The 25,428-nt window shown below is 46.6% G+C and overlaps 2 protein-coding genes across 7 annotated transcripts in view; both read left to right on the top strand.

The window, feature by feature from the left end:
* PRRG3 (proline rich and Gla domain 3) overlaps window positions 1–6,656 on the top strand; it is a 10,845-nt gene extending 4,189 nt beyond the window's left edge. For 3 of the 6 annotated variants that reach the window (XM_081793751.1, XM_081793750.1, XM_081793749.1), the window contains exons 3-4: window positions 569–729; window positions 1,116–6,656. In XM_081793751.1, coding sequence (XP_081649877.1) covers window positions 569–729; window positions 1,116–1,643 — 689 coding nt within the window. In that variant the 3' untranslated portion in view covers window positions 1,644–6,656. Of the gene's footprint in view, window positions 1–544; window positions 730–1,115 lie in introns of all 6 variants that reach the window. The other 3 variants (XM_081793748.1, XM_081793747.1, XM_081793746.1) reach the window with 1 other exon arrangement.
* FATE1 (fetal and adult testis expressed 1) lies at window positions 1,115–25,428 on the top strand. The gene is made up of 6 exons (XM_081793752.1): window positions 1,115–1,186; window positions 18,321–18,646; window positions 19,661–19,788; window positions 23,528–23,634; window positions 24,042–24,120; window positions 24,862–25,428. The coding sequence occupies exons 2-6, from the start codon at window positions 18,541–18,543 to the stop codon at window positions 24,991–24,993; spliced, it is 552 nt and encodes a 183-aa protein (XP_081649878.1). The 5' UTR covers window positions 1,115–1,186; window positions 18,321–18,540; the 3' UTR covers window positions 24,994–25,428.

The raw sequence follows: 25,428 nt of genomic DNA, 5'->3' as shown, positions 1-25,428 counted from the left end.
TTAGATTCGTATGCATCCAGTGCCTTGATCTAGCCCAGATTGGGTTTGTAGTAGACTGTTTGGGGCTAGGCTGTTGATGACGGCACAGGTGGCCATTCAGGTGGACGGACACCACCCTGGTAGACTGCTGTGGGGTGATTTGGTATTGGTCACCAGCATCAGTCTATAGGGGAGCCAATTCTCACGATAAGGGCTCTGATGTCTCTTTTTGAGGTGAGGCAGAAGATACTGGGTACTTTCTCTGTGTTGACTACAATACTCAAAATCCTTCATGTATATTGTTCTTGTGCAACAAGCACCTCCCTCTCAGATCCCATTTTCCTCCATAACACCAGAGGCCTGAATCTTGCTGGGTTCATGGTATTCTAAGCAGATGCATCATGGTATCACAGAAAGTTGGCACTTTCGTCCCTTTTACAAAGGGCTAGTCATATCTGGGGTGGTGTCTTGCCCACTGGTTGTGTCTTGCTTTCCTTTGTCACTGTATTTCTGTGTCTGGGCTGAGTCTGGTTTGAAGGAGCCCCTGGGTGCCTTCCTATTCCAGGCTTCAGTGCAGCTCTCTCTTCAGTGTTTCTGGAGGCCAAGAATGCCCATTCTGTCCTGAAACGGTTCCCTCGTGCCAATGAATTCCTGGAGGAGCTGCGCCAGGGTACCATCGAACGAGAGTGCATGGAGGAGGTCTGCAGCTACGAGGAGGTCAAGGAGGTGTTTGAGGACAAAGAGAAAACGGCATGTACTGTCCTGGGGTAGCTTCTGGGAGCAGGGGGAGCCTCAGGAATAACAAAAGCAGGCCCTGGTATCTCACACCAGTCAGAAGCAATAAAGGAAAGCCAGTCCAGTCTAAGGCAGGGCCACTGGGGCCATAGAAGGACAGACAACATGTCTTCAGAGTCCCAGCTGCCTGATTATGGGGACCTCTTCACTTGGGAGCGTTGTCCTTTATCCTGGGTGCATTACATAGCCTCTCTGATAGGCCTCGGAAGCCAGTAAGATGCAGTAGGGTGGGGAGCAGCCGCAGGCCCTGCCAAACACACCAGACTTGCTGAAGGTCTATGAGGTCCAGCTGGGGCATGAGCTCTTGCATATAAATGTAAGTGGCCATTTTTCTTTTGTAGATGGAGTTCTGGAAGGGGTACCCGAATGCAGTCTACTCAGTTCGAGACCCTACACAAAGCCCAGATGCCATGTATGTGGTTGTTCCCCTTCTGGGGGTGGCATTGCTGATTGTCATTGCCTTGTTCATCATCTGGAGGTGCCAGCTGCAGAAAGCCACACGACATCACCCCTCGTATGCTCAGAACCGGTACCTAGCCAGTCGCGCAGGGCACAGCCTCCCCCGGGTCATGGTGTACAGGGGCACTGTGCATAGCCAGGGGGAGTCCTCTGTGCACCGTGAGGCAGGGAGCAATCCTCAGGTGGTGCTGGGGCCTAGTCGAGGGGGCAGAACCACGGTCCGCCTCGAGAGCACCCTCTACCTCCCTGAGCTCTCTCTCTCCAGGCTGTCCAGTGCCACCCCTCCCCCATCCTACGAGGAGGTAACTGCACCCCAGGAGAGCAGCAGTGAGGAGGCAAGTGTCTCTTACAGTGACCCACCCCCAAAGTATGAGGAGATAGTGGCCACCAACCCTGGCTCAGACAAGTAGTAGGACTCATGTCCTGTCCAGCGTGAAAGCCTCTTTCAGGGGTCTCTTATTTTATTTTTAACTTCTTAAAGACTGTGCCACCACAAAACAGCCTTAGCCTCCTTGTTGCCAAATAATTTCCTAACCGTGGATTTGTAGGAAGTCAGTTGTCAGAGACAGGTGGAGGGGGGTAGGGAACACACCTGCGTCAAAGCCCCTGGGGAGAGCTACAGGCCAGAGAGTCCAGCTCTTCCAGAAGCTCCCATGCTCCTGCCATGCTGTCCTCTCATCAGGAACTGGCTTCTCTTATGCCAAAGGTATTACCCCATTGAGTTGATTGTGGCCAGAATGTCCATAGGCTCAGGCCCTGGGGCTGTGCAGCTGGCTGGAGACCTGTCTGTGTTTGGAAGCCTAGGCCACAGAGATGAGGGAGAGAAGCTAGCCCTTCAGCAACACCCTTTCCTCAACAGTCCTGTGCTTTCTGTCCTTGCTTACATTTTGAGGACAGGGACAGGACTGAACAAAAAACAAAAACAGTAATAACAAATAAATGACCAACACAATAAAACAAAACAATATAACGGGCCATTTATAGGTGACTGGGGGAAGTCAGCTCTGTGATACTCCCCTGCCCCAACATCTGCCCCTACTCCAGATTAAAAGGAATATCTAGAGCAAGCTGGAAGGAGGGCAGGGTGTGTGAAGGATGAGAAGCAGGGGCCTGGCTGCCAAACTGAACACGAGGTCCATATGAACTTTGCCATCCTGGGGGCTAGCTCTGCTTCTAGTGTGCTTGGCCTTCTGAAGACCTTGGCTTTCCAGATGTGTACTGGCTGTGCTAAAACTGCTACCCACTGGCATGAGCCCAATTATAGCCCTGGAAAAACTAATGCTGGTGACCCTGCCTGGGAAGCCCATGGCCTCTGTGTGGTTGGGGCTACAGGCTGGAGCAGAGAGCTGAAGTTTTCTCCTAATGAGGTTGATTGGCCCATGGGCTGCTTAAACCCATGAACTTGGCCTCCTCAGCACTGTGCTTTCTGGCTTTGAACTTTTAGGATTTTTCCCTTTTCACAAGTAGGTGCAATGAGTTGAACTTGAACTTCAGATGATTGATTTCTCCTTAATAATAGTGCCCACCTGGGGAAAAGATCCTGAAGTGTCCCTTTTTAGAAATTTCTTGACGGGGGAGATGGGGAAGCCTGTGACCTGGGGTCAAAGGCCTATCCAGGGTGTTGCCAGGTGCTGGCATTTTTAATAACCCCTTTCTGTGGCCCAGAGGCTGCCTGTGCATTTCAGTGAGGCTTTGGACAGTAGGGGGGGGGCAGAAGTGACCCAGCCTTTAACTGTCCGTGACCATGCGAAAGACTCTCGACACCGCCTCCCCCACCCTTGCATGTCCATCCTCCTGGCCTCCGTGCCAAATCATTTTTCGTCTGTGGTGCTTTAAAAAATGTAGCAAATTTTTGTGGGGCCCAAAAGAGTGCACAGCCAGGGTCATTGGCAACCACAGCAGTTTCAAACCCACTGAGAAGACAAGCTTCTTTCTGTCAAAACAGCTCTCCGAGGCAGGCATCAGGCCTCATTCTCTGAATGAAGCCCTGCCTTGAGGCCACAGATGACTTCTGGAGGCCCCTCCAGTCCTGAAAACTTGCCCAGGGACATGCTTCAAGTTAGGAGGCTTCTGTTCTTACCCCAATGAGTCCACCAGCTTGGACAAATTGACTCGGTGGCTGGGGTTTTCCATCCCTCCCCCTACCTCCCAAGCCTATTTGAGGCTGACTGAGCTAATGCTTGTGCAGTTCTTAAAGCACCAGGGAGCCAGTGCAGTTTTCCCTTGGGAAGATTCTTCTAGAATTGTGTAGCTTATAGGGGACCAGTCTTAGTGGAGGCCTTCGTGTGACTGTGATGTTGAGTCTCAACCTGGACAGTTGGTCTCCTGCCAGTTGACACTTTCTGTCCCGTTCTTCTCTGAGAGCTCCCTGATGCCCAAGGTGCTGACCTGGTGGCATTCCAGCTTTCCTTTCTTCCTGTTTTCCTCCCTCTGGGCCTCTAACACTGCACTCCTACCCTTCCTCACAAACGTATTTTTGGCCTACAAAGGCCCTGCTTTACCACGATGGAGGCCATGGTCAGTCGTGTTTGGTCATGTTGGAGGACCTGGGGCAGCCTGAAGCTCAGGGGCCAGCCCAGCTTTCCCAGTACTTCCTCAGGCAGGTGCCTGCATGTGACCTGGGAGCATGGGAGGAGTCACTTACCCCTATGTATCTCCTCCCCACTGAGAAGAGAGCCAAGCATTGGCCCCAATGACCAGAGCCAAAAAGAGTATGTCAAGGAATGCCTGCTGCCTTTGGCATCTGTTGAGCCCTTCCCTGCCAAGCTGGGTGGAGATGGGAGGGAGCAGGAAGCAGGAACCTGGCCTGGTGGAGGACAGCATGTGTTATGTCCTTCAGGCGCTGAGTGAGGGCCTACAGGGAGAGCTCACAGGCAGTTCCTAGGGTCCTAGGGTGTTCTGTTCAGGTGCTTGGCAGCATTCTTCCAGGTGGGCTTGCCACCGTGGTCTCTGGGACGTTTTTTGTTTTTTGCGGTACATTGTAGAAAAAAGACTGTACAGTATACAATGGTCATAACTCCTCGCGGTGCACATTTGGCTTTTACGAATGCCCTGTATATATCTTCTCAAACTCTGTCTTTGTATGGACGTTGGTTTGATACAATGCTAAATCTGTAGTAGCCACATTTTTGTTGTTTTTGGACGTGTGTGTGTGTGTGTGTGCCTGCCTGCACATGTGTGCACGTTGCCTTTTCTCATATGCTTATCTGAAACAATAGCTGGTGTGTGGCTATATTTGTACTAGGAGGGTTCCGGTCTGAAGGGAGGAATGTCACCTCCTGGGGCTGGACAGCCTTTTGACAGGGTCGTGAGGGAGGAGAGCTGGTATTAGCTGTCCAAGCCCCGCAAAGTCACCACCTTATGTCCCCACTTCATAAAAAGTTTTGTGAGAAGACTAAGCAGCTCCATCCTATGGGCCTTTGCCCTGTGGGACCCCCTCTCACATGTCCTTTTGGCACAGTGTCCTCTGCCCCGGCTCCTATTCTGTTGTTATCAACAGCTGAAGAAAATCTAAGCACTCCTGGACCATTTTATTTTTTAATTTTATTTTTTTGTGTGAAAAAATATGTGACTCTTGACTTTCATAATGGTGGGGCTAGTTATTTAGATATTTTTCATTAAGAAAAAAGAGAAAAGGCTTAAAAAATTCCTTGAAATATGACTGTCGCTTGTTTTCAAACAAAAACTTTTTAAGACTTTTTAAAACAAGAATCACAAACATGTCCCTCCAGCGCTGCTCCCCATCACCTGGGGTTTTCAAAATGAAAGCACAAGGGAAAGAGTGAGGCACACCGGTGCCCAGTAACACCCAGCAGGCTGACTTGGAGGCCAGTGACCTCCTTTTGTGCTGGCGATTCCCACTGCCATTAGTGTGAATTCCTTAGGGTGCTTGGGAAAACAGGAATCTGCCCAGAGGGTTGGATGTTGTCTTTCTAGTAGCCTGAATATGAGGAATTCAGGACAGGAAAGTGTCTTTTTGTTAAGGAGTAGGAGCCAGATGGTTCCTCTCTGGCTGCGGGTTGATCTTTTGACAAGAAAATGGCATCCCAGGAGAAGAAGGAAAAAACAACACTGCCTCTAGATTGTTCTTTTGTCTGGGGGGAGGGGAGGAGGGGACAGGGAGAGAGGGAGGCTCTCATATTCACCTATGCTCTGTGTTTTGAGGAGTGTGCCTGTGTGCTGTGTCTTGCTCTCATGTTCAAGGCTGAGACAGAGAGCTGGGCAGTAAACCTTTTCAGTGTGTGATTCAGAAACAAGCACATTCTCCCCACTGAACTCTGTTCATACTAATCAGTATAATTAGCTAATTTCAAAGTACTGTAATCAGACTGCCTGCAACTATGGTAAAAGCCTATTAATTTGAAGCCCACTAATTCAGAATTTATAGAAAATCACAACTTAAGATAATTCATGGTATCTGTGATTCTTGCACTGTAGAAATTTTTGAAATATTCTTCCCTTTACTCAATTTTCAGGGTCATATATGTAAGAGGGATCTAGTTAAAATGAGCACATTTTTCAAATAAAAGGCTCAAGATATCAGGGATCCCTTCACCGTGCCTTCAGCTTTGGGGTTCAGTGATTCTTGTGTGTGAGGCTCTTTCCACATAGGATGATCTCTTGGTCTCTCTCCATTGTGGGAATGTTGGGTGCTGCAGCTTTTCATTCTCTTTTATTTACCTTATGAATAACATAGTTTGTGAACTAGCTTGCAATGTAAAGTAATATAACTGTGTATCTTGCTGAATATTCTGTAAAGCAGATGTTTTGCTAACAAGCTGGCCACTCCCATCATTTGCCCCCAAATACTAAACATACGGAGCTTTTCCTTTCACAGGCTGTGGGCGGTGAGTCTCTCTCTAGCAGGAATTTCTCTGACAAAGATATCCAAATAGCACACCCCCTCGGGCTCATTGCCTCAACAGTTGTTCCACTGTACTGAGACATCTGACCGTTGAACAGTGCCTGCCCTTCTCCCGCCCCCAGCCTGAGCATTAACACAGATATTCAAGATTGGAACAAATCCCACCGCTGCTTTTGCCTCCCGATCTCTCTCCTTCCGGATGCCACTTTCCCAGGCCTGAACACACCTGCTATTTCACTCTGTGATTGTGAATTTGTGACAATGGAAACCCTGATATGTGCAACTCAGCTTATAGACATGATTACTGTGAAATGGATTAATTTTGATACCACTTTAAACTGTGCTTGTATTCATGTGTTGACCCATGTCAGCTGGAAAATCTGTACATTCAGTAGTATGTCAGGATTTCACTGGAGCCTGGGAGCAACAAACACACTTGCTTCTAATTCACTCTCTCTCTCTCTCTCTCTCTTTTTATAATTGTTGAGTTTAGCTGTTAAATTTTGTCTCTTTCTGTACAAAAAGATAATTAATAATAATAAAGAGCACCTGGCATTCACTTGTGTCCTGTCCTCATAGGTCTTGGATCCCTGCTGACTCCCAAACTTGCAGGAGGTGTTGATGGTTGTGGGCCATCAACTTTGTTTTGGAAAAAACTTGTTTTTTCCAAAAGTCAGACTGTAGATAAGGAAACAGCCCAAACCAGTTTAGAAGCAGGAAGTAGAGGGATCCTGGGTCCTAAAGTTTGTCCTCATGTTTGTAAGATGATCTCCTGACCCATCCCCCTGGGATGAGGTTAGTAAAGTCTGTCACAAATCAAGTTAGCAACTTCCCTGTCACCTGATCCCTGGTTACTCACAGAAGTGTCTCTTGCTAGAAGGATTCCTGGCTTGGTTTCAGAGTTGGGGGAGGGGTGAGAGAGAGAATTTTCCCTGTATCCTGTGAAGGTAGGACTTAATACTCAGGCTTCACCTTGGTTCAGCTTCTTGAATTCTGAGGATGGCAAGACTCAGAGACTATTCGGAGGGCAATGATGCCTTAGCTTCCCCTTGGTGGAAGCATAGTCTTAGCTACAAACAGTCCCAGCATTGGTGTGGGATGAGATATGACCATGGGATATCACCAGTGCAAGTTGGGCCAATCCCCAGGAATGAAAATAATCCACCCTTTAATAGGAAAAGCCATGGAAGTGTTGAGAAAATGACAGTGAAACTTAAGACCTCCTGTGAGGATTGAATATGTAGCCTACATGCCAGAAATAGCAACCAGAGGCGTTGGGTTCCATTCTTATCCCAGACTGGCTTGTTGAGTAATGTCAACGTTCTAGGGATGCTGAGAAGTTAAATGAATACTCTTCAAGCAGACTTCAGTACACACATGGGATCACATTCTGAACATGGGTTTTGAACTTTAGGTTCTTTTTGTCAGAAACAAAAATTCTAGGCAGTGACTTAAAAGTCTCAAGGTAGCCCATGTAAGGAAGCCAGTATGTGAGAGAGACCCCTGGCTTCCAAAGTCCTGCTGGGACACCATCCAAGGGATTGGGTCTCCCTCTCTTGTTTACCTGCTATACCACAAGATCACAGGTTCTAGCGGCAAGACACTGTGATTGCTTGTGGATGGTGAGGGCAAGTCAGGGGCAGGAATTTAAAGGAGTGATAGTAGGGAACAGGGCAGGGGGGCGGGGCAGGCGGGTGCAGATACTGTGCTCCTGGGTGTGGCTTGGAATCCTTTCTGTCATTCTTTCCTTAAGCCCCAATCCCGTACTACTGCCAAAGCCTTTGAGGAGCTGGTCTGAGACTGCACAGAGTGAAGGGATGAAAGGATAGTGGGAAGATCCATGACTTGTGCTTGGAACTAATCATAATCAGCATTTATTGAGCACTTAGGGTATGCCAGGCCTTGCACATGTATTAACTGAGACAGTCCTGCCAACAAACCTGTGATAGCTGAGAGAAGCAAGGACAGAGAGGTATGCCATTTGGTCAAGGGCTCACAGACAGGAAGTGCTGCCATCATCATTTGAGCTCAGGTCTTCAGTGGTTGCCCCACCCCGAGCCACTCATATGACAGTGCTGGTCTCTTTTGGAGGTCAGTTTGCTTTTGTTTTCTTGTTGATTCGCCAACCCTCCAGCATCCCCACACCTCCTCCTGCCCAACTATTAATTCCACAGGGCAGAGAACCTGTAAAAGTTTTTTCTCCCTAGTTCTTCCTCAGAACTTGTCATGGTGGCTCACAGTCAGTGTTCAATGAAATAAAATGTGTTGATTGATTATATTCTCCAACCAGAACCCAACCTTCAAATGTGTTAGTTTACTTGGGCTGCCATAATGAAGTGCCACAGACTGGATGACTTAAAAGACACAGATGTATTCTCTTACAGTTCTAGAAGGTGGAAGTCTGAGATCCAGGTGTTGGCAAGGTTGGTTTCTAAGGCCTTTCCCTTTGGCTTCTAGACCATCCTTTTCTGCCTGTGTCATCACATGCTCTTCCTTAGGTGTGTGTTGGTGTCTTTATCTCCTCTGGGTGTAAGGAAACCAGTCAGATTAGATTAGGTCCCATTCTTTTGATCTCATTTAACCTAAATTACCTCTCTAAAGATCCCATCCCCCAGTATAATCATATGCTGAGGTACTGGCAGTGAGGACTTCAACATATGAATTTGGAGGGGGTGGGAGACACAATTCAGCCTATAACATTCCACTTGTAGCAGAGGGAGTCTTTGTTGTTCTTTATTCCAATCCTGAGCACATCATACACACTCTGGAAAAGCTTGTGGGTGAACATCATTACTTCTCTTAGGTACTAGCAAAGACAGGGGCACCTCGTTAGTTTCAAACAAGACCCCAGAGCAGTTTCTTCCCTGCCACAAATGGACAGGCCTGGGACGGTTGCCAAAGGTGCCAAAAAGGCAAGTGGAATTGGGAGAGAAGTGGGTTTCAGAACAGTTTTCCCAGGGTCCCTCTGTTGAGAGTGATGTGAGAACCCAAAGCCTGAAAACAGACAAAATTTTTGTTCCCCCTCAGATTTTTTTATAGACAAAATATGTTGTTTTTATGAATGACAAAACCAGCAGCAACAATAGCAGTGACTTTCAGCAACTTCTCTTCTCTGAAGAGCTCAAACTATATGATGAATTCAGTTTCACTAGTCTTTATGTGCTATAAAAATAGAGGCTGGGTAACATTTCATATCAGGCTGGTTACAGTAAATCATAGCAGCACAGTGGGTGGACTGGTCAGTCCTAGCACTCCCGAATTCTGGGACTGACAAGGGCATACTGGGGTAGGTGCTGGCAGAACATGATGTTCTACGAGCCGGTGGTGTCTCTGTTTCAAACAAGGCCATAGGGTTCCAGTAGGGAGTGCAGCAACATTCTAGGTCTTACCTTTCTGGAGCTCTGGGCCTAGTTTTGTGGAGGCATTAGACAAGCCACAGCAATGAAGCATGTCAAACTTTCTGCTGGGGGAAGTCCAGGGTGCTGGGACTAGGGTCTGACACTTTTTTTTGAATATTCCTTTCTGAGGAAGCCATGCCCAACCTAAAGTTTGAAGGATGACTAGGAATCAGGCAAAGAGCACTGAAGACAAACCAGGCAGAGGAATGGCATATGAAGACCCCTAGAGTCTAACAAGGCCATCAAGCTTTTATGGAAACAGAAGAAGCCAGGGTATCATAAGGGGAAATCCTTGTGCAAGATGAGGTTGGAGAGGCAGAGGGAAGGCAGCCATGTGAGGTCCCAAGGTCATATTCAGAGCTATAGTTTTTACGCCCTAGCGAGAATGGGAGGGCACTGAGGACTGCTTTGAGGAGCAAGAGGACATGGCCAAGCCTGTTATATTTAAAACAATCAGTTGGCCTGCTATGTGGGGAATGGGCTGAAGGTGTCATGACGGGATATAAGAGATAAGGCAGGAGGCTATGCAGTCATCCAGGCAAGAGGCATTGGTGGGATTGCCAAGGATAGTGGCAAAAGAAACAGAGAGAAGTAGACTACTGAGAAGATTTTTGCTCAAACACTGAATTATATATTGAAGAGGTTGTATCAGGGTTCTCCAGAGACACAGAACCAGTACGAGATGTATACAAGAGATAGACAGAAATACAGGTATCCCCCACTTTTCAATAGTTTGCTTTACACTACTTTGCTTTTATGAAAGACCTACATTACTGCTTGTTTTCACTAACTGAAAGAAATCAGCAGATTTTTGCTTTTACAAAAAAATAAAAGGCCAAAAGAGATAATAGTGGTTATCCTTCAACATTTGTTTTGCAGTGACATGTTACAGAGGCAGTGCACACGTGGAGCAGCACTTGGTGTCTCAGTATCAAGCTGCCATAGCTGTGAATTGTGTCTGTGAGCAACTGTGCTTCATCTGTTTTTAAAAGTTTTTGTTTCAATTCCATTTAGTTAACATACAGTGTTATATTAGTTTCAGGTGTACAGTATAGTGATTCAACACTTCCATACAACACCCAGTGCTCATCACAAGTGCCCTCCTCAATCCCCATCACCTAAGTTACCCATCACCCCACCCCCTCCCCTCTGGTAACCATCACTGTGTTCTCTATAGTTAAGAGTCTGATTCTTGGTTTGTCTCTTTCTTTTTCCCTTTTGCTCATTTGTTTTGCTTCTTAAATTCCACATATAAGTGAAATCATATAGTATTTGTCTTTCTCTGATTGACTTATTTGGCTTAGCATAATACACTTTAGGTGCATCCATGTCATTGCAAATGGCAAGATTTCATTCTTTTTAATGGCTGAGTAATATTCCATTATGTGCTTTTACAGGGGTGCTTGGGTGGCTCAGTCGGTTAAGTGTCTGACTTTGGCTCAGGTCATGATCTCGAGGTTTGTGAGTTAGAGCCCCCTGTTGGGCTCTGTGCTGACAGCTCAGAGCCTGGAGCCTGCTTCAGATTCTGTGTCTCCATCTCTCTCTTCTCCTCCCCCACTCATGCTCTGTCTCTCTCTCAAAGAGTCTAGACAATGTGCCTGGTGGGGGCAAAACTTTCAAGGAATTGAGAAAGGACAGTAGCACGAATGAGACAAGACACAAAGGGAAGACTTTTTTTGAATATTCAGGTCATTTTAATTAAACAAATACTTTATGAGCTCCTGCCATGAGTCAGGCTTTGGGCTAAGTGCATAGGAGACAGTAGTGAGTGAGGTTGACAAGGTCTCTGCTCTCATGAAACCAATGTCCCCGTGCTGGGAAAGATATGATAATATTTCTGTGCTGAAGAGAATCATCCTGGCAAGGGGGAGAAGCTGAAGGCCCTGGAGAATGCATAGATGGATCACTGATAAATCTGGAGTTGAATGCAAGCACAGGGAGCCACCAGCCTTGCTAGCAGGACTGCCAGCTTTTTATTTTTTATTTTTGCAGCCTCTGTGAGAATCCCAGCAGCTAGGCTTCAAGTGTTAATTTGGCCTGGGGCTGAATGCTTCATATTCCATGTCTCCTAACTTGCCTTTTCCTGACAGGACACTGAGGCACATTGCTATCAAGTGAGGAGCTAGGACTCCAACCGCAAGGAGTTGTGGGGAGAGGACAGTTGGACTGCAGAGCCTGGTCTCTGGTCCACCCCATCCTCCGTGGTCTGTGCCCTTTGTGTGAGGACCTGCCTGCTGGCTCTGTCTTTAGAGAGTGAAGGGCAGGTCAATGTGGGACGGGGCTAGAGGATGCTTGCTGAGGCTGTCTTGTGTCAGTTCCTCCCTGGGACCTTGTCCTATTCTACCAATGACCCTGGATCACCAGTCTGAAGACATAGGTTTGCATCTAAGTCCTGCCACTGAATTGCTAAGTGGCAATTACATTGAACTCAGCTTGTCCATCTGTAAAATGGTGGATACTGGGAGGAGTATCTGCTGGTCTGAAAAAACATGTAGTTTCTCAGGACTATGTTTCTCATCTTGGGTTTCTCCTCTCCTCCACCTCTTTCTCTAGCTTGGAGGGGAGGCTGCTGCTTATGCTTTTGAGCTGGTCAGTGTCTGAGACTTTGTACCATTTTTCCACCTGTCCATTATTGTTGGCCATTTTCCGTTGGCTTCTGATCCTCCTGAATTTTACATACACATAACATTTCAGTCATTGGACATGGAAACAATTGAAAGCAGATGCATTTCAATCTGAGGAGTCACCTTGCAGGAAAGGCTGCAAGCAAGGCCACGGGCTTTGCGAGGTCACCTTGTCTGACCCCTTTTCTGGGGATCTGGAAAGAGGTCCTTTCCCACCCCTCCAAAGGGTCCCTGTACATGGGGCAAAGGTGACTGCTTGGCAGACCACTAACCCCCCACCTCCAAGTTTCCAAATCTGCTGCCAGCTCTCGGGGCAAGGGATTCTTAAGCCAGCAGAGAGACAGGGAGAAGGAAGGAGCAGCAGCAGAGACAGCCGCTGGCAACACAAGGAGCCAGGGGGCAAGCTTCCCAGTCTTTTTGCTCTTTGGTACTACTCTGTCCCACGTGCATAGGTAGTTCCGAGTTCCCTTTCGTCAGTCAGCTTGCTCCAGCAGGGAAAACCTCAGGGGCCGCAGAGAGGACTGTAACTGCTGAGACGCAGGCTTATCAGCCTGGGATATGGCTCTGTTTAAGTGTCTTTAACCCACTTCTGCTGGGGCTGCTCCCTCCAAACTGGACAGAGTTTGGGGGACATGGCCAGCATTTCCACCCAGTCCAAGTCCTCTCAGGAAGTAGTGAGCTGTCCTGGAGGTGTGCAGAGGCTGTCAGTGCTGTGGACAATGGTCAGCCTCTTCCTCTTCGGTTGGCAGAGCTTAAGGGAGCACCCACCACACTTCCAAGAAAGCAGAGTGTGTTAAGATTAAGGGCAGGACTGTCACAAAAATAAGCCCCTGCTACTGTCCCCACAGACACATGGACTTCCTGCCTGTCTGCTTGTTTCTATCTGCCTTCTAAGAATGAGCTCCATGAGGGTGAGAAATTTGTTCCTAGTCTCAGGGCCTGGCACCCAGTCACTCTTGATTCAAGACAGTCACACAGAATGAGAGGAGCCCACATTTGGAAATCAAAGTGCTCCAGTAACCTCCTGCTAGTGGCCATGTACCTCTGGGTGGAATGAGTCCTAAGCGCTGATCCACATGTTCCTGCCACTTATTTCCCTCTCTCTGCTTATGAGGTGGCCCTCATTCCCTGGGCTAGCTACAGTCCCTGCAGTTTGCCTCTCTGTCCTTCCAGTCTAAGGAATGCAGGAACAGCTGCAAGGCTCTGCTAGTTCCCCTTCCCTTTCCCTTCGGGTTGGGGAGGGCCCTGGGGGTCCAGGGATGACATCAGTGCCAGCTGCTTCCAGGAGCAGGAAGGAGAATTGTTTACAGGTTCGTAACATTCATTAGCAAGTGGAGAGGAAGCTCCCAGATGCATAGGATCTGGGTTTGCAGCCCAAATCAGGATTGTCAGCTTGGACTTGGTACTATAGCTATCGGAAACTGAGCTCTGAGCAGAGCTGGGAGGCAGCAGACCATTGCACCCATTGGCTTTGAATGGTCTTTTTCATAAAACCCCAATATAACAAAGTGATAAAAGCAGAGCTGCTCCATGTGAAGAGAGGCTAGAGTCTGCCTTGAAGCCCAGGTACTCCCAACACACCCCCCTGAAACCATGAAACATAGTTTAAAACTGGGTTTTAGCCCAATATTCCATGGAAGAGTGGGAGACAGAGAGAGCATGGGAAACAACTTGCCTAAGATGCCCCAGTGTCAGAGCTAAGATCACTCCCAAGTGTACTGACCCTGGGCCTGGGTTCCTGCTACCCTTCACTGTTGCTTGCAAGGGAGGTGGAAGCAGACAGCACACAGGACTTCCAGACCCCCCGCTTTTTGGGAAACTGTCATGTGCACAGCTCGCGGAACTGTTGGAAGAGGCCGGTGGTTGGAACGCACTGGTGGAGGCAGGTGGTCAGGCAGGCACAGAGACAGACAGACACAAGACAAGGGCAAACAGGCCTGAGTTAGACACCTGCTCTGTGTGTGTGTGTGTTGGGGGCGGGGGGCTGGATGCCCTCTATATTTCAGCACAAACTTGGATGCAATTAACTGAATTTGTTTCGCTCCCAGTGGAGGCTCTGTGCTCGTGATCACCTTTAGGGAAAACTACGATATGTTTTCTTTGGAGATGCTTAGCTTGAAGGGAGGGGGAGATTTCATCCCCATCCATTTTGTTAATAAAGCAGCTCTTATTTTAATAAAGATCCAAGCCCTCCAGCAGACAGGAAAGAAATACAGAAGATCAATAAACATATGAGAAATTGCTCCAGTTTATTCATAATTAAAGCAATATAAATTAAAGCAACAATGAGATAGATATCATTTTCTACCCATCATAATGATGCATTTTAGAAAGTTTCATAATATCTTGTGTTGACAAGGCCATGAAGAAAACGGAACTTTCTTCTCTGTACTGAGGTCCTACTTGGTGCAGTCTCTTAGGATGGGCCTTGACAATATTGGTTGATATTAGTAAACATTGTCAACATGCATACCTAGAAGCCCACAATTCCACTTCTAGGCACCTGCTCTACAAAAAAGATTTACACGCCTGCAAAGTGGCATGTCCAGGAATGATCACTGTTTATTCTGTATAAAGGTGAAGTGAAAAGCTCTAGACACCCAAAATGTCCATGAGCAGGTCAATAACCAGGGGCTCAGCTGTGCAGCAAAAGCTGTGTTTGAGAGACATGAGGGAGATTTGTTCTGACAGGGGCGAGCTCCAAGGCACACTTAAAAAGCAAATTGCATATTTCTCAATAAAAATGAGGAAAAATTCCATGAAACCCTTAAAAAAAGAGAGAGAAAGAGTGATAGACAAGAATCCCCTGGACTTTCCTTCATGTAAATGTGTACATGTATGGTTACACATTTCTGTATGTTTTTCTTTTAAGCTTTTATAAGGGCTTTCCTACTATGTGTCATGTACTTACAAAAAAACTGCAGAACTGCACGTACCTCAAATGTATGATCTCATTTGTCTAAAACACTGCAAACATATATACGCATCTTAGCCAGATGTTCTCTAGACCAGTCCTTCCCCTTTCCAAAGGCATCTGTCTAATTTCCGAGGTGGATAGAGCTTTGGGCTCTCTGGTCTTCTTCTCTGGGACCCTTTCACTACACTCTAGGTCTCTGTAACCCACCAGCTACACGAGCCATGAGCCATCTTCCTGGCCCCGATAAGGCTTGGAATGTACTCTACGGATGCTCTAGGCCTTCAGACTCCCAAGGTTGGCACACTAGACAGTGGGGACTTTTCAGAGTGTTTAGACTCAGAGTTTGAGGCAATTTCAGAAGGAAATGATGATGTTGGATGGAAAAGGTTAGCATGCTAGAAAGTTATGCTACGGGACAAGTCCAAAGTCACAACAGCAAATTATTACCCCCACTGCCTAGCCATCTGTGGTGCCCATTCCAAGAGAGGTAGGCATACTAAGATGGTGAGATGTCAAGGTTTCTGGGTGGGAATAGAAGTACAGGAATTGCGAAAGAATTCTGCCCACACAATTTGCATGACTTTAGGTGGTGGGTTCCTTTGCCACCAGGAGGCAGTGCCTCTGCACACACCTGGGACCAGTGCCTTAGTTCTCAAGAAGCCCCAACTGGTCAAGGCCAGTTGGCACTAAGAGACTAATCTGACCTGAGGCCAATAGTGCAAGGTTTTGTTAGTGTTCTCACAGTCCAGCCACTCTGTAAGGAGGGGATTGTTAACTCTATTGTCCAATGGGGAGACTGAGGCCCAAAGAAAAGAAAGACTTGCTCAAGGTCAAATCTTGAGATCATGGTGAGGATGGGCAGGGCATAGGTTTGCCAGATATAAAATAAAGGATACCCAGTCAAATGTGAATGCCAGATAAGCCACGAATAAATTTTTACTGTAAGTTTGTCTCAAATGTTGCACAGAGTGTACTTAACACTAAAAATTATTTGTTTATTTATTTGAAATTCAGATTCAATTGGAATTCTACATTTGTGTTTTCTCAGTCTGGCAACCCTGGCCAGGCAGAAGCTCATGGTTCCTGCTTCCCAGGCTCCTGAGTCCCACAGAGCACACTTCTCTGCTCCTAAGGTGGCCTTCCAGAAAGTTCAGATTTCATTGCAGCTGCTCCACTCATCTGGGAAGGGCTTCCTCAGGGCCTTCAGGAATGCAGGAAGGACCCATGTCAGCTCTGCTCCAGAGAGCTTAGTCCCAGGGCTGGACAGATGGGGCCAGGGAGGGGGACAGGCAGCCCAGACCATGCCACCCTTTCCAAGCAAGTTCCGGCCCCTCCCTTTTCTCTCTTACCCTTTTCTTCCTCCCTTCCTCTTTCTCCCCCCTGCTTCCTCCTCTTCCTTCCACCTGGCCCCAGCTGTGCTCAGTTCTTTTTACAAATAGCCTCCTCTTTGACAGGGACTCTAGGGCTATTTGCAAGAGCCAAGGTTCACCTTTTGTGGTTGTATCAGTAAGGGTTCTCCAGAGAAAAGGAACCAATAGGATATGTATGTATGTGTATGTATATGCATATGCATATGTGTATGTATATAGAGATTAATTTTAAGGAATTGGCTCCTGCCATTGTGGAACTAGCAAGGCCAAAATTTTCAGGGCAGGCCCGCACAGCAGAATCTTAGGTAGGGAGAGATGGCTTAGTCTTTTTAAAAAACTTTTTTTTCAATTAGAGTATAGTTGACACACAATGTTACATTAGTTTCAGATGTACAACATAGTGATTCAACAGGTTTATACTTTATGCTATTCTCAGCACAAATGTAGCTACCATCTGTCACCACACAATGCTATTACAGTACTGCTGACGATATTCTTCATGCTGTGCCTTTTATTCCCATGACTTACTCATTCCATAACTGGAAGCCTGTAAGCCACATCTTCTTTATTCAATATCCAATATTCCTATTGGTAGACACTTAAGTTGCTTCCATAATTTGGTTATTTTAAATAATGTTGCAATAAACATAGGGGTGCACATATATTTTCAAATTAGTATTTTCATTTTCTTTTTTTGTTGTTTGGTTTCATTTTCTCTGGGTAAGTACCCAGGATGGAATTATTGGATCATATGGTATTTCTATTTTTAACTTTGTTGAGGAAACTCAATTCTGTTTACATTTACCAATTTACATTCCCAGCAACAGTGCATGAGGGTTTCTTTTTCTCCACATCCTCACCAACACTTGCTATTTCTTGTCTTTTTAGTTCTAGCCATTCTGACAGATGTGATGTTGAGCATCTTTTTATGTGTCTGTTAGCCATCTGTATGTCTTCTTTGGAAAAATGTATATTCAAGTCCTCTGCCCCTTTTTTAATTAGATTTTTTAAGTGTTAAATTGTATAAATTCTTTATATATTTTGGATATTCACCCCTTCTCAGATACATCATTTGCAAATATTTTTTCCCATTCTGTTTTTGCCTTTCTGTTTTGCTGATGGTCTCCTTCACTGTGCCAAAGCTTTTTATTTTGATGTAGTCCCAGTAGCTTATGTTTGCTTTTGTTTCCTGATGCTACAGACTTGAGCAAAATTTCTTCTCCTCTGGGAAACCTCAGTATTTACTCTTCAGGCTTTTCAACTGATTAGATGAGGCCCATTCACATTATCTAGGATTAGTAACATCCTTTACTTAAAGTTCACAGAATGTAGATGTTAACCACAACTACAAAATACCTTCACAGCAACAACTAGACTAGTGGTTGATGGAATAACTGAGAACTATAGACTACCCAAGCAAACAAGTAAACTTGACCTTCACAGTGGGCTAATCAGTAGGAAAACTGAGGGAGAATTTGGACTTAGACCAGGGACTCCAGGGCCTGGGGATGGTAAGGCCTCCACTGGCTGCAAGCAGCTCCCTTCTTTCCTGCCTTCCCTCCCTTGGTTCTCATGGTTCCTGCTCAGGCTGACCGAGGGCATCAAAAGACCATCTCCCTTGCCTGGGAACTCCAGACTGTGGGAGACAGGATGTGCTCTGCAGAGGATGCCTATTGAAGGGTGTTGTGGCCTGGATTACTAGCCAGAGCTGGGCTTGCAGAAGTCATGCGAGGCTTGGGATATAACCATGCTTTGGCTACTTACTGGCTCTGAGCTCCTGTGCCAGTACCTGCCTCTCTTTAGAAATGATGAATGGTGGCCTCTCAATGGGGCCAAATCAGGTGACCTGAGAGCCAGGGTAGTTCTCATAGGCAAAGCTTCTGACACTTATCTCTTCTCCTATGTTGCTTACAGAGTAGCAGGGGAGAAGGCTGTGGACCCAGCCAACAAGATACAACAAGAACAGAATGTGCTGGGTGCAAGGCCTGAGCCCAGTGAGGGAGTCTGACTCCACCCCCATGCCCAGATATATCTGACTTGAGCTCCTACCCCTTAAAGATTTTCCAAGTGCCTCTGCTGTGCCCTGCTTCCTGTGTATCCTTGGCCATAGTTTAAAAGTAAAAAACTGGCTGCAATGGCAGGAGGCCCCTATAGAATCAAGGAGGAGATGGAAATGTCCATGGCTGAAGAGCTGGTTCCTGGAAGCTGTGTGCAAAGCCAAGAGCACCTAGTGATAGCAGGTGAGGAGCCCGTGAAATTTCCCTTTCCTTGGGTGTCTGCACCTGTGCCATCGTGGTGGGGAAGGTGTGTGTATAGCTGGGCAGATTCATATATATGCATGTATGTGTTTTCATGTATGTGTGGCTGTGTGTGTGTCTGTGCCTTGGTGTGCATATACATGTATTTGTGGTTTGACTGACAGGGAATCTGGGGGAAAGGAATTGATGATGTGAGCATTTTGCAGCCCATGAGAGAGTAGGATGGTACCAATATGTGTGGTCCAAGCTACCACTGTGTCTATGACAAAGCATCCGGAGGGCTCAATGTATAAGATTAATCAGATCAATTCTCTCTCCTAAACCTTCAATGTCTCTCCTCACTTAGAGTGAAATCCATACTCCTTTCTGTGATCTATAAGAACTGATCAAGGTCACCACCTCAACATATTTCATACTGTGGCATGGCGACCCACTGCAAACTGCATTTATTCTTGTCCTTACAACACTCCAAGGTTGGCTCTTCCTCATAGCCTTTGTGCTTTCTGTTCTCTGTGCCTGGGATACTCTCCCTAGATTTTCCATGGCTGGGATCTTTTTTTTCTTTTTCAGGTCTCTGCTTCAATGTTGTTTCTCACTTTTCTAGAAGTAGCCCCTACCTTCTGTCATGTTGCTCTGTTTTTATCATTTTGGGAGAATGTATCCCTCATCTGAATCTACACTGACAGATTATTTTCTGTTTTGCCCCCTTACTCCCCCTGTGCACACGCAGTCAGTTGATTGTTGTAATCCTGTCTCTTGGTCATTGCTCTCCCTCCAGTAACCTAGTCCAGAGCTTGGCCCTCAGTAAATACTTGCTAAACTTTTGAACAGATGAACAGACTGGGGCCTGAGATCTGCCAGTAGACAGCAGTGAATGAGTGTTGAATGATTCCTAAGAAGTTTGGGGACCCTGTCCTCTTTCTGGTGTGTCTTGTGCCCAGGAAGCCTTGGTACAGCCTCTATGGGTGTTCCTGGGACCTCTGTTCTTCTCCCTAGAAATGAAGGAGCGTGGATCCCAGCCCTTGGGTGCCTCTCATTGGCGACAAAAATTGGATTCAAAGGCTGCTGACTCTGGTTCAGGCCAACCAGTTTGGAATAAGACTGCCACCCAGGCCAAGAAAATGGTACTGTATGGAGGCCTTGGCATGCAGTGACTGGGTTGGGGTTGGGAGTACTGGCTGTAGGGGCTGCAGCCTGACAATGGTAGGTTGAGTAGAGCCAGATGTTGACTTGGGGAGAGGGGAGGAAACTCCTGTGTGCCATTCGGGCAATGAAGGTAGGGAGGTCCAGCGAGAGGTCAGGGCCATCCTTTGGTAGGCTGGGAGTTCAAACTTGGGAGTGCAGAACACCTGAATCACATATTACTTGGGGACTACATGTATACTTTGCAAAACTCTAGTGTGTGTGAAATGAAACTTTCCTCTATAAATAAATAAATAAATAAATTTCTATAGGTATTTTATACATTTCTCTATATAAATATATATTTTATAGAATATATTATATTAAATATATACTTATATATTATTTATATTTATAATGCTATATATTTATATATTATTTATATTATATATATATATATATATATATATATATATATATATAACATAACTCACGAGTGGGACAATGTAAGGCAAGTGAGGTTCCTCTGCTCCCTGGCTTTTAGGAAATCCAGTCAACTTAATATGACTATTTTGTGGCCAATCCTTTAAGCTACATTTAACGTGAGTTAAGGCATGTTCTAGAAAAAAAAAAGGCAGCTATATTGTCACAAAAGATACCGGGAAAATGCAGTCTGTTTGGAGAAGAGGGAGACCTGAATGTTCTAGGGAATATCTCATTCTGTAGCCAGTCCTTGAAGTTATGTTCACTGGTGGTTGAGGGAAAGTTTTAGAAATGTGGTTGCTATGCTGTTGCAAAAGTTACTGGGAAAAGACAACCAAGCTGGAGAGTAGGGGAACTTGACTGTTGGAGGGAATCATGTGAGTCTCAAGTTCTGTAGCCAGTCCTTTAAAGCTACTTTCACTGTGGGTGAGGGAAAGTTTTACTAAAATGTTTTTTGTACTGTTGTAAAGATTACTGGGAAAAGGCAACCAGGTTAGAGAGGGAGGGAGACTCAATATTCTTGGAAGTCACCTGAATCCCATTGTTCTGTAGCTAATCCTTTAAACTACATTCACTCTGGGTGAGGGAATGTTCTAGAAAAAAAAAATGGTGGCCCTATTGTTGTAAAGGGGACCGGAAAAAGGCAGCTATTTTGGAGAGGAGGATGACTTGATGATTCTAGGGAATCACTTGAGTCTGATAGTTCTGTAGTGGATTCTGTTAACCAGCTCACCATGGTTGTTACAGTGTTGCAGAAGTTAGTGGGGGTAAGGCAACAAGATTGGAGAGGAGGGAGGCCTCCCTGTTCTAGGGAATGAGTTAAAATAAAATGCCCAAGTGATTCCACTGCCAAAGAATAAAGAGAAAAAGAGCTCCCAGAGACCTCCTGGGAATGAAAATAAGCCAGAAATATTGAACTGGCTTCTTTTGTCCAAAGGTAGAAGCCACATCAAGTTGTTCCATCAGGTCAGGCTCCAGCAAGCCACCCATGCCCCTGAGACTGAGGCAGAATGGGGTGGGCTTGGGAGGGCAGTTGAGGCGGGGTATAAACTCCGGAGTAATTATAGTTACCTATTAGGACCGCAGGAGTACTTTAAAAAAAACATATTGAATTTAGAAATTAGACATTTAGAATTAAGATTTATCAATTCTATTTATTATTTACTTTTGAGCAAAACAAACAAAAATGAATGGAACTGTGCTCACTTCTGAGAGAACCACAACATGAAAAGATAAAAAAGTTAATAATACTGTTCTTCTGTTTTGGGGGTGAAAAGTAGTGTGCCTTGAAAATTACATGAAAATAAAAATAACACGTTTTGCAATAGTAGAGGGAAGCTATGACTTGTTGAAATTCACAGATTTTCTTAATGTCTATCAAATTGATATAAAATGTTATATTTTACAATGCATGTAATTCTAAATGGGGAGTTTCCATAATTAAAAACAAAAAAGCAACAAGACAACTGTTTTTGAACAGTTAGGCCTTATGATGAGCAACCCACAATAGGCTATCATCGACTTGCAGATGTTGTCACATTAATTCCTGTGTATTTATGTGTTAAAAACAAACTATGTTATCTCAAACAAACAAATCCCAGCCACCAGTTTCTCATCCTTATGTACCTACAAATCTCTCAAAAAAACTTTTTGTCCTTCTGATCCCAATCTGTAGGAAAATCAAGGGGATGGTGTGGAAATTATTCTAGGAGAAACTCTCAATCAAATTCCCTTTTATAGTCTTGGGATTTTCTTGACAATACTGTCACTTTTATGCTATTTTTGAGGTATCTCAAGAAGAAGATGAAGAGGAAAATCAAATAGTAGTATTGCTGTCAAGTACGGTTCACACAGAAAAAGACATGCCAATATCTGTGTGCACTTCTGAGAACGACAAATTTTGCATTATTATAAAAAATGGAGTATGGAGGCCACATGCAGTTTACTGTTGTTCTTAAGAACATAGGAGGGCTGCAGATATTTCTCAGGTGATAGGCAAGACTTGGTTGTCTATTTCTCATTAAGAGTGAGGCAAATAGAACCATAAAAAGAAAGAGTGAGGCAAATACAGCCAACCCAGAACTCTGTGTGTTGGTGAGAACGGAGAGACATTAAGTTCTACTTTAGCAACATGGACTGTACAAAGGGCACCTGTAAATGCCAGAATGGAGAGGGCTCTGTTTTGTGGCACAACCACCCCTCTCCCCCATCCATTTAGCTCAAGTTTGGGCTTGGGGGGAACTGCCTGGCTGACAGCCAGGTTGGGTGAGAGGGCTGGATGGCTGTTCCATTTACAGACCTTCAGCCAAGGCCCCTGTCCCTTCCATCCCCTGATGGGTCCTTGAGACCACCCCAGTGTCCCTGCAGCCTCCGCATCTGGGTCCTCTCTGGCCACTGGCAGAAGGGGAATTCAGTGATCTACTGCTCCCCATTTGCTTCTGAGCCATAGGCCCACTTCCCTTGGTTTGCTCTCAACACCTTCTGAATGCTGCAGCCTTGCTGAGCTCTCTCACCACCTGTTGCCTCTCACACGACTGCTAGCATTTTTTTTTCTTGCTAGCTCATCTTTTGTAATGAGCAAGCAGGAGGCTTTGCAGCCTCTGTGAGAATTCCAGCAGCTAGGCTTCAGGCATTAGTTAATTCGGCCAGGAGCTGAGTGTTTCATATTCCATGCCTCCTAACTTGCCATTTCCTAACAGGACCACTGAGGCACATTGCTACTAAGTGAAGAACTCTTGGCCAGAGACATCCACTCCAGGGAGTCGTTAGCAGATGGATAAAAATGAAAGCCCCTGGAATGGTCATGCACACACAGAAAGAGGCTATTGTTTCCCAGTGGCTAGGGTTCTATCTTGAGCTCAGACACTTACTGTGTGTCGTTAGGAAGAAGTGCAGTCACTTGACAGGCCTCAATTTCCTTGGCTCTAAAATTGAGGTTTTCCATTCTCATCTTGGACTCATCTGATGTCTGTATGTGACAGTGCTGGCAGAGGATGGGGATCCCTGTCACTATTCTTCCTTCCCCACAGCCTGGATGGTCAGAAACTACTGAGGAGCGTGGTAGGTTGGAGTGGTGACAGATAGCCAACTTGTGGGATTCCCAGGCTCCTCTAGTGGTCTGAAGCTGCCAGCCTGTGATTTAAGAGGAACAGGTAGCACGTGACTCCTGATGGGTACACTATTGGTCCCAGGCAGTGTGGGGCAGCTGCTCAGCTGGGGCTGAGTAGTCTACTTTTGCTGACCATTCCTTTTCTTTAGGGGCCCCAGGTGTCAATACCCAGAGTGTTGAAAGAACCAGACCATGGTGATGCCAACCCCTGGGAGTATCCTGGTGGCTTCCAAAGCAGGAGATTCCATTATGAGCGGTAAGAAAGATCCCAGGGACCCTGCAGAAAGCAAGCTGGTGCTCTTTGACCAGGAACCACAGTGGGCCAGATGGACTGGCAAGCAGACTGACCAGGAGGGTATTGTGAGCAGCTGGCCATGCTTAGAATGTTGAGGCTCTGTTGCCTCCTTACCATAGCCCCTGATCCTCCTGGCCTCTTGCCCATTCAGGGACTCCGAGCAACCTGAGGCTGGGCTGGGCTGGTTCCCAGCCCTGAGGCCCCAGGACCTTCTTACCAGTGAAGGGAAAGACTCAAGGATGACTGAGTCATTGTCTACAAGAGGCCGTGCCTTTACCTGCTTGCCCTCATGGCCTTCCTGTGCTCCCTGCCAGGCCTGGCCTGGGACCACCAGTAGCTCTGACCCTCTATCTTTTCTTGTTTCCCAGCAACCCAGAGGCAGATATGGTGGCAGAGATTGGCCTGGAAGAGCTAAATGAACTAGAGATGGAAGTTATGAGAAGGCAGGTGAGCATCTCCTATGCTCATGGTATCTTGGGGCAGGTGGGGCTTGACAGCAATGAGACCACCCTCTTTGAAGTCATCTTAGCCTCTAGCAGCAGAGTTGAGGTCATGTTCCCCTTCCTTTCCTCCCAGGCCTCAGGCCTCTAGTGACCCACCTTCATGGCAGCTTCAGCCCTGCCTCTCTTCCTGATATGTGGAAGGGAATAGTGGAAGCCAAAAGGAGGACCAAGAGGCAACAGAAAAGGCTATAAGTCTGTGCAGAGAGAATGGTGATAAGAGGTCTGGGAAAAGAGTTGTCTTCTCAAGAAGAGAACACAGCAGCCCTGGACCCAGAGGGGCATCTACCTTGGTGGCTGTCTCCGGCCCCTGTCACCCATCTTGGAGTCCTCAGTCTGGTGCTGCTGATGCCCTCATGCCAGCCTGCCCCAAGAATGAAATGCCCTTCCTCACCTCCCCCAGCAAAGTTGGGATAGGCTGGCTTCTTCTAGACAACTGGGTGAACACCCAATGAGTGGGCAAAGTGGCTGGTCCTATGAACACAAACAGCCTGGACATCTGTCCCATGGGCCCAACCCAGCCCCCTGGTTTCAGTTGTTCTGTCTGCTTCTCACCCAGAGGCACTTTGGCCTACCAAAGGACATCAAATCCCCTTTCTGTACTAAGTTCATACTTTCCCTAGTAGTGAGCCAAGGGCTTCTCCAGGAGCCATTGACTTGTCATTCATTAGCCTCCTGGTCTCTGCAGCTGCACGTGATCACCTGCCGGCTGCGAGCCCTGGAGGAACAGGGTGCCACCTGGCACCACAGGGAAACTCTGTTCTTCACCATGCTGATGTCAGCCTGTGTCGTCAACCTGTGGCTGTGGATGCGCCAGTGATGCTTCCTGCTTCCTGAGACTTCTTCTCCTTCCTTTTCTTCCCTTTTCTCCCTGGGCCACCCTTGCGCATCCTCCTTCCATCTCCCAGCAGCTCTTAGCAGCATCAGGGCCATTTTCCAACTCTGGTTACACCCTTGGCCTGGGGAGGCCCTGGCTGCTGGGAGGTAGAGGTCTGAATGGGCTGAGGCGCAGCCACTTTGGAAGGTGAGGAGGGTGGCATGTGGCCCCCACAGTGGCAGGTGCTTCCTGCTTGTCCATCACAGCTCCATGGTGACCATCTCAGAGCTAAACCTTGCCTCTTTGCCCTAAGAGTCCCTTCTGTTCCATCCTTTGTGGCAGGGACTTGGCTGTCTGTGTCTTCCCAGTTTTCTCCATGTTGTGTATGGGACTCTGCATAGAGAACATGCTCAATAAAAGTTCACTGATAGCAGCAAA

This window comes from Panthera onca, chromosome X (genome assembly GCF_046562875.1).
Source record: "Panthera onca isolate mPanOnc1 chromosome X, mPanOnc1 haplotype 2, whole genome shotgun sequence".
NCBI lineage: Eukaryota > Metazoa > Chordata > Mammalia > Carnivora > Felidae > Panthera > Panthera onca.
This window is presented reverse-complemented; position numbering and strand designations above follow the sequence as displayed.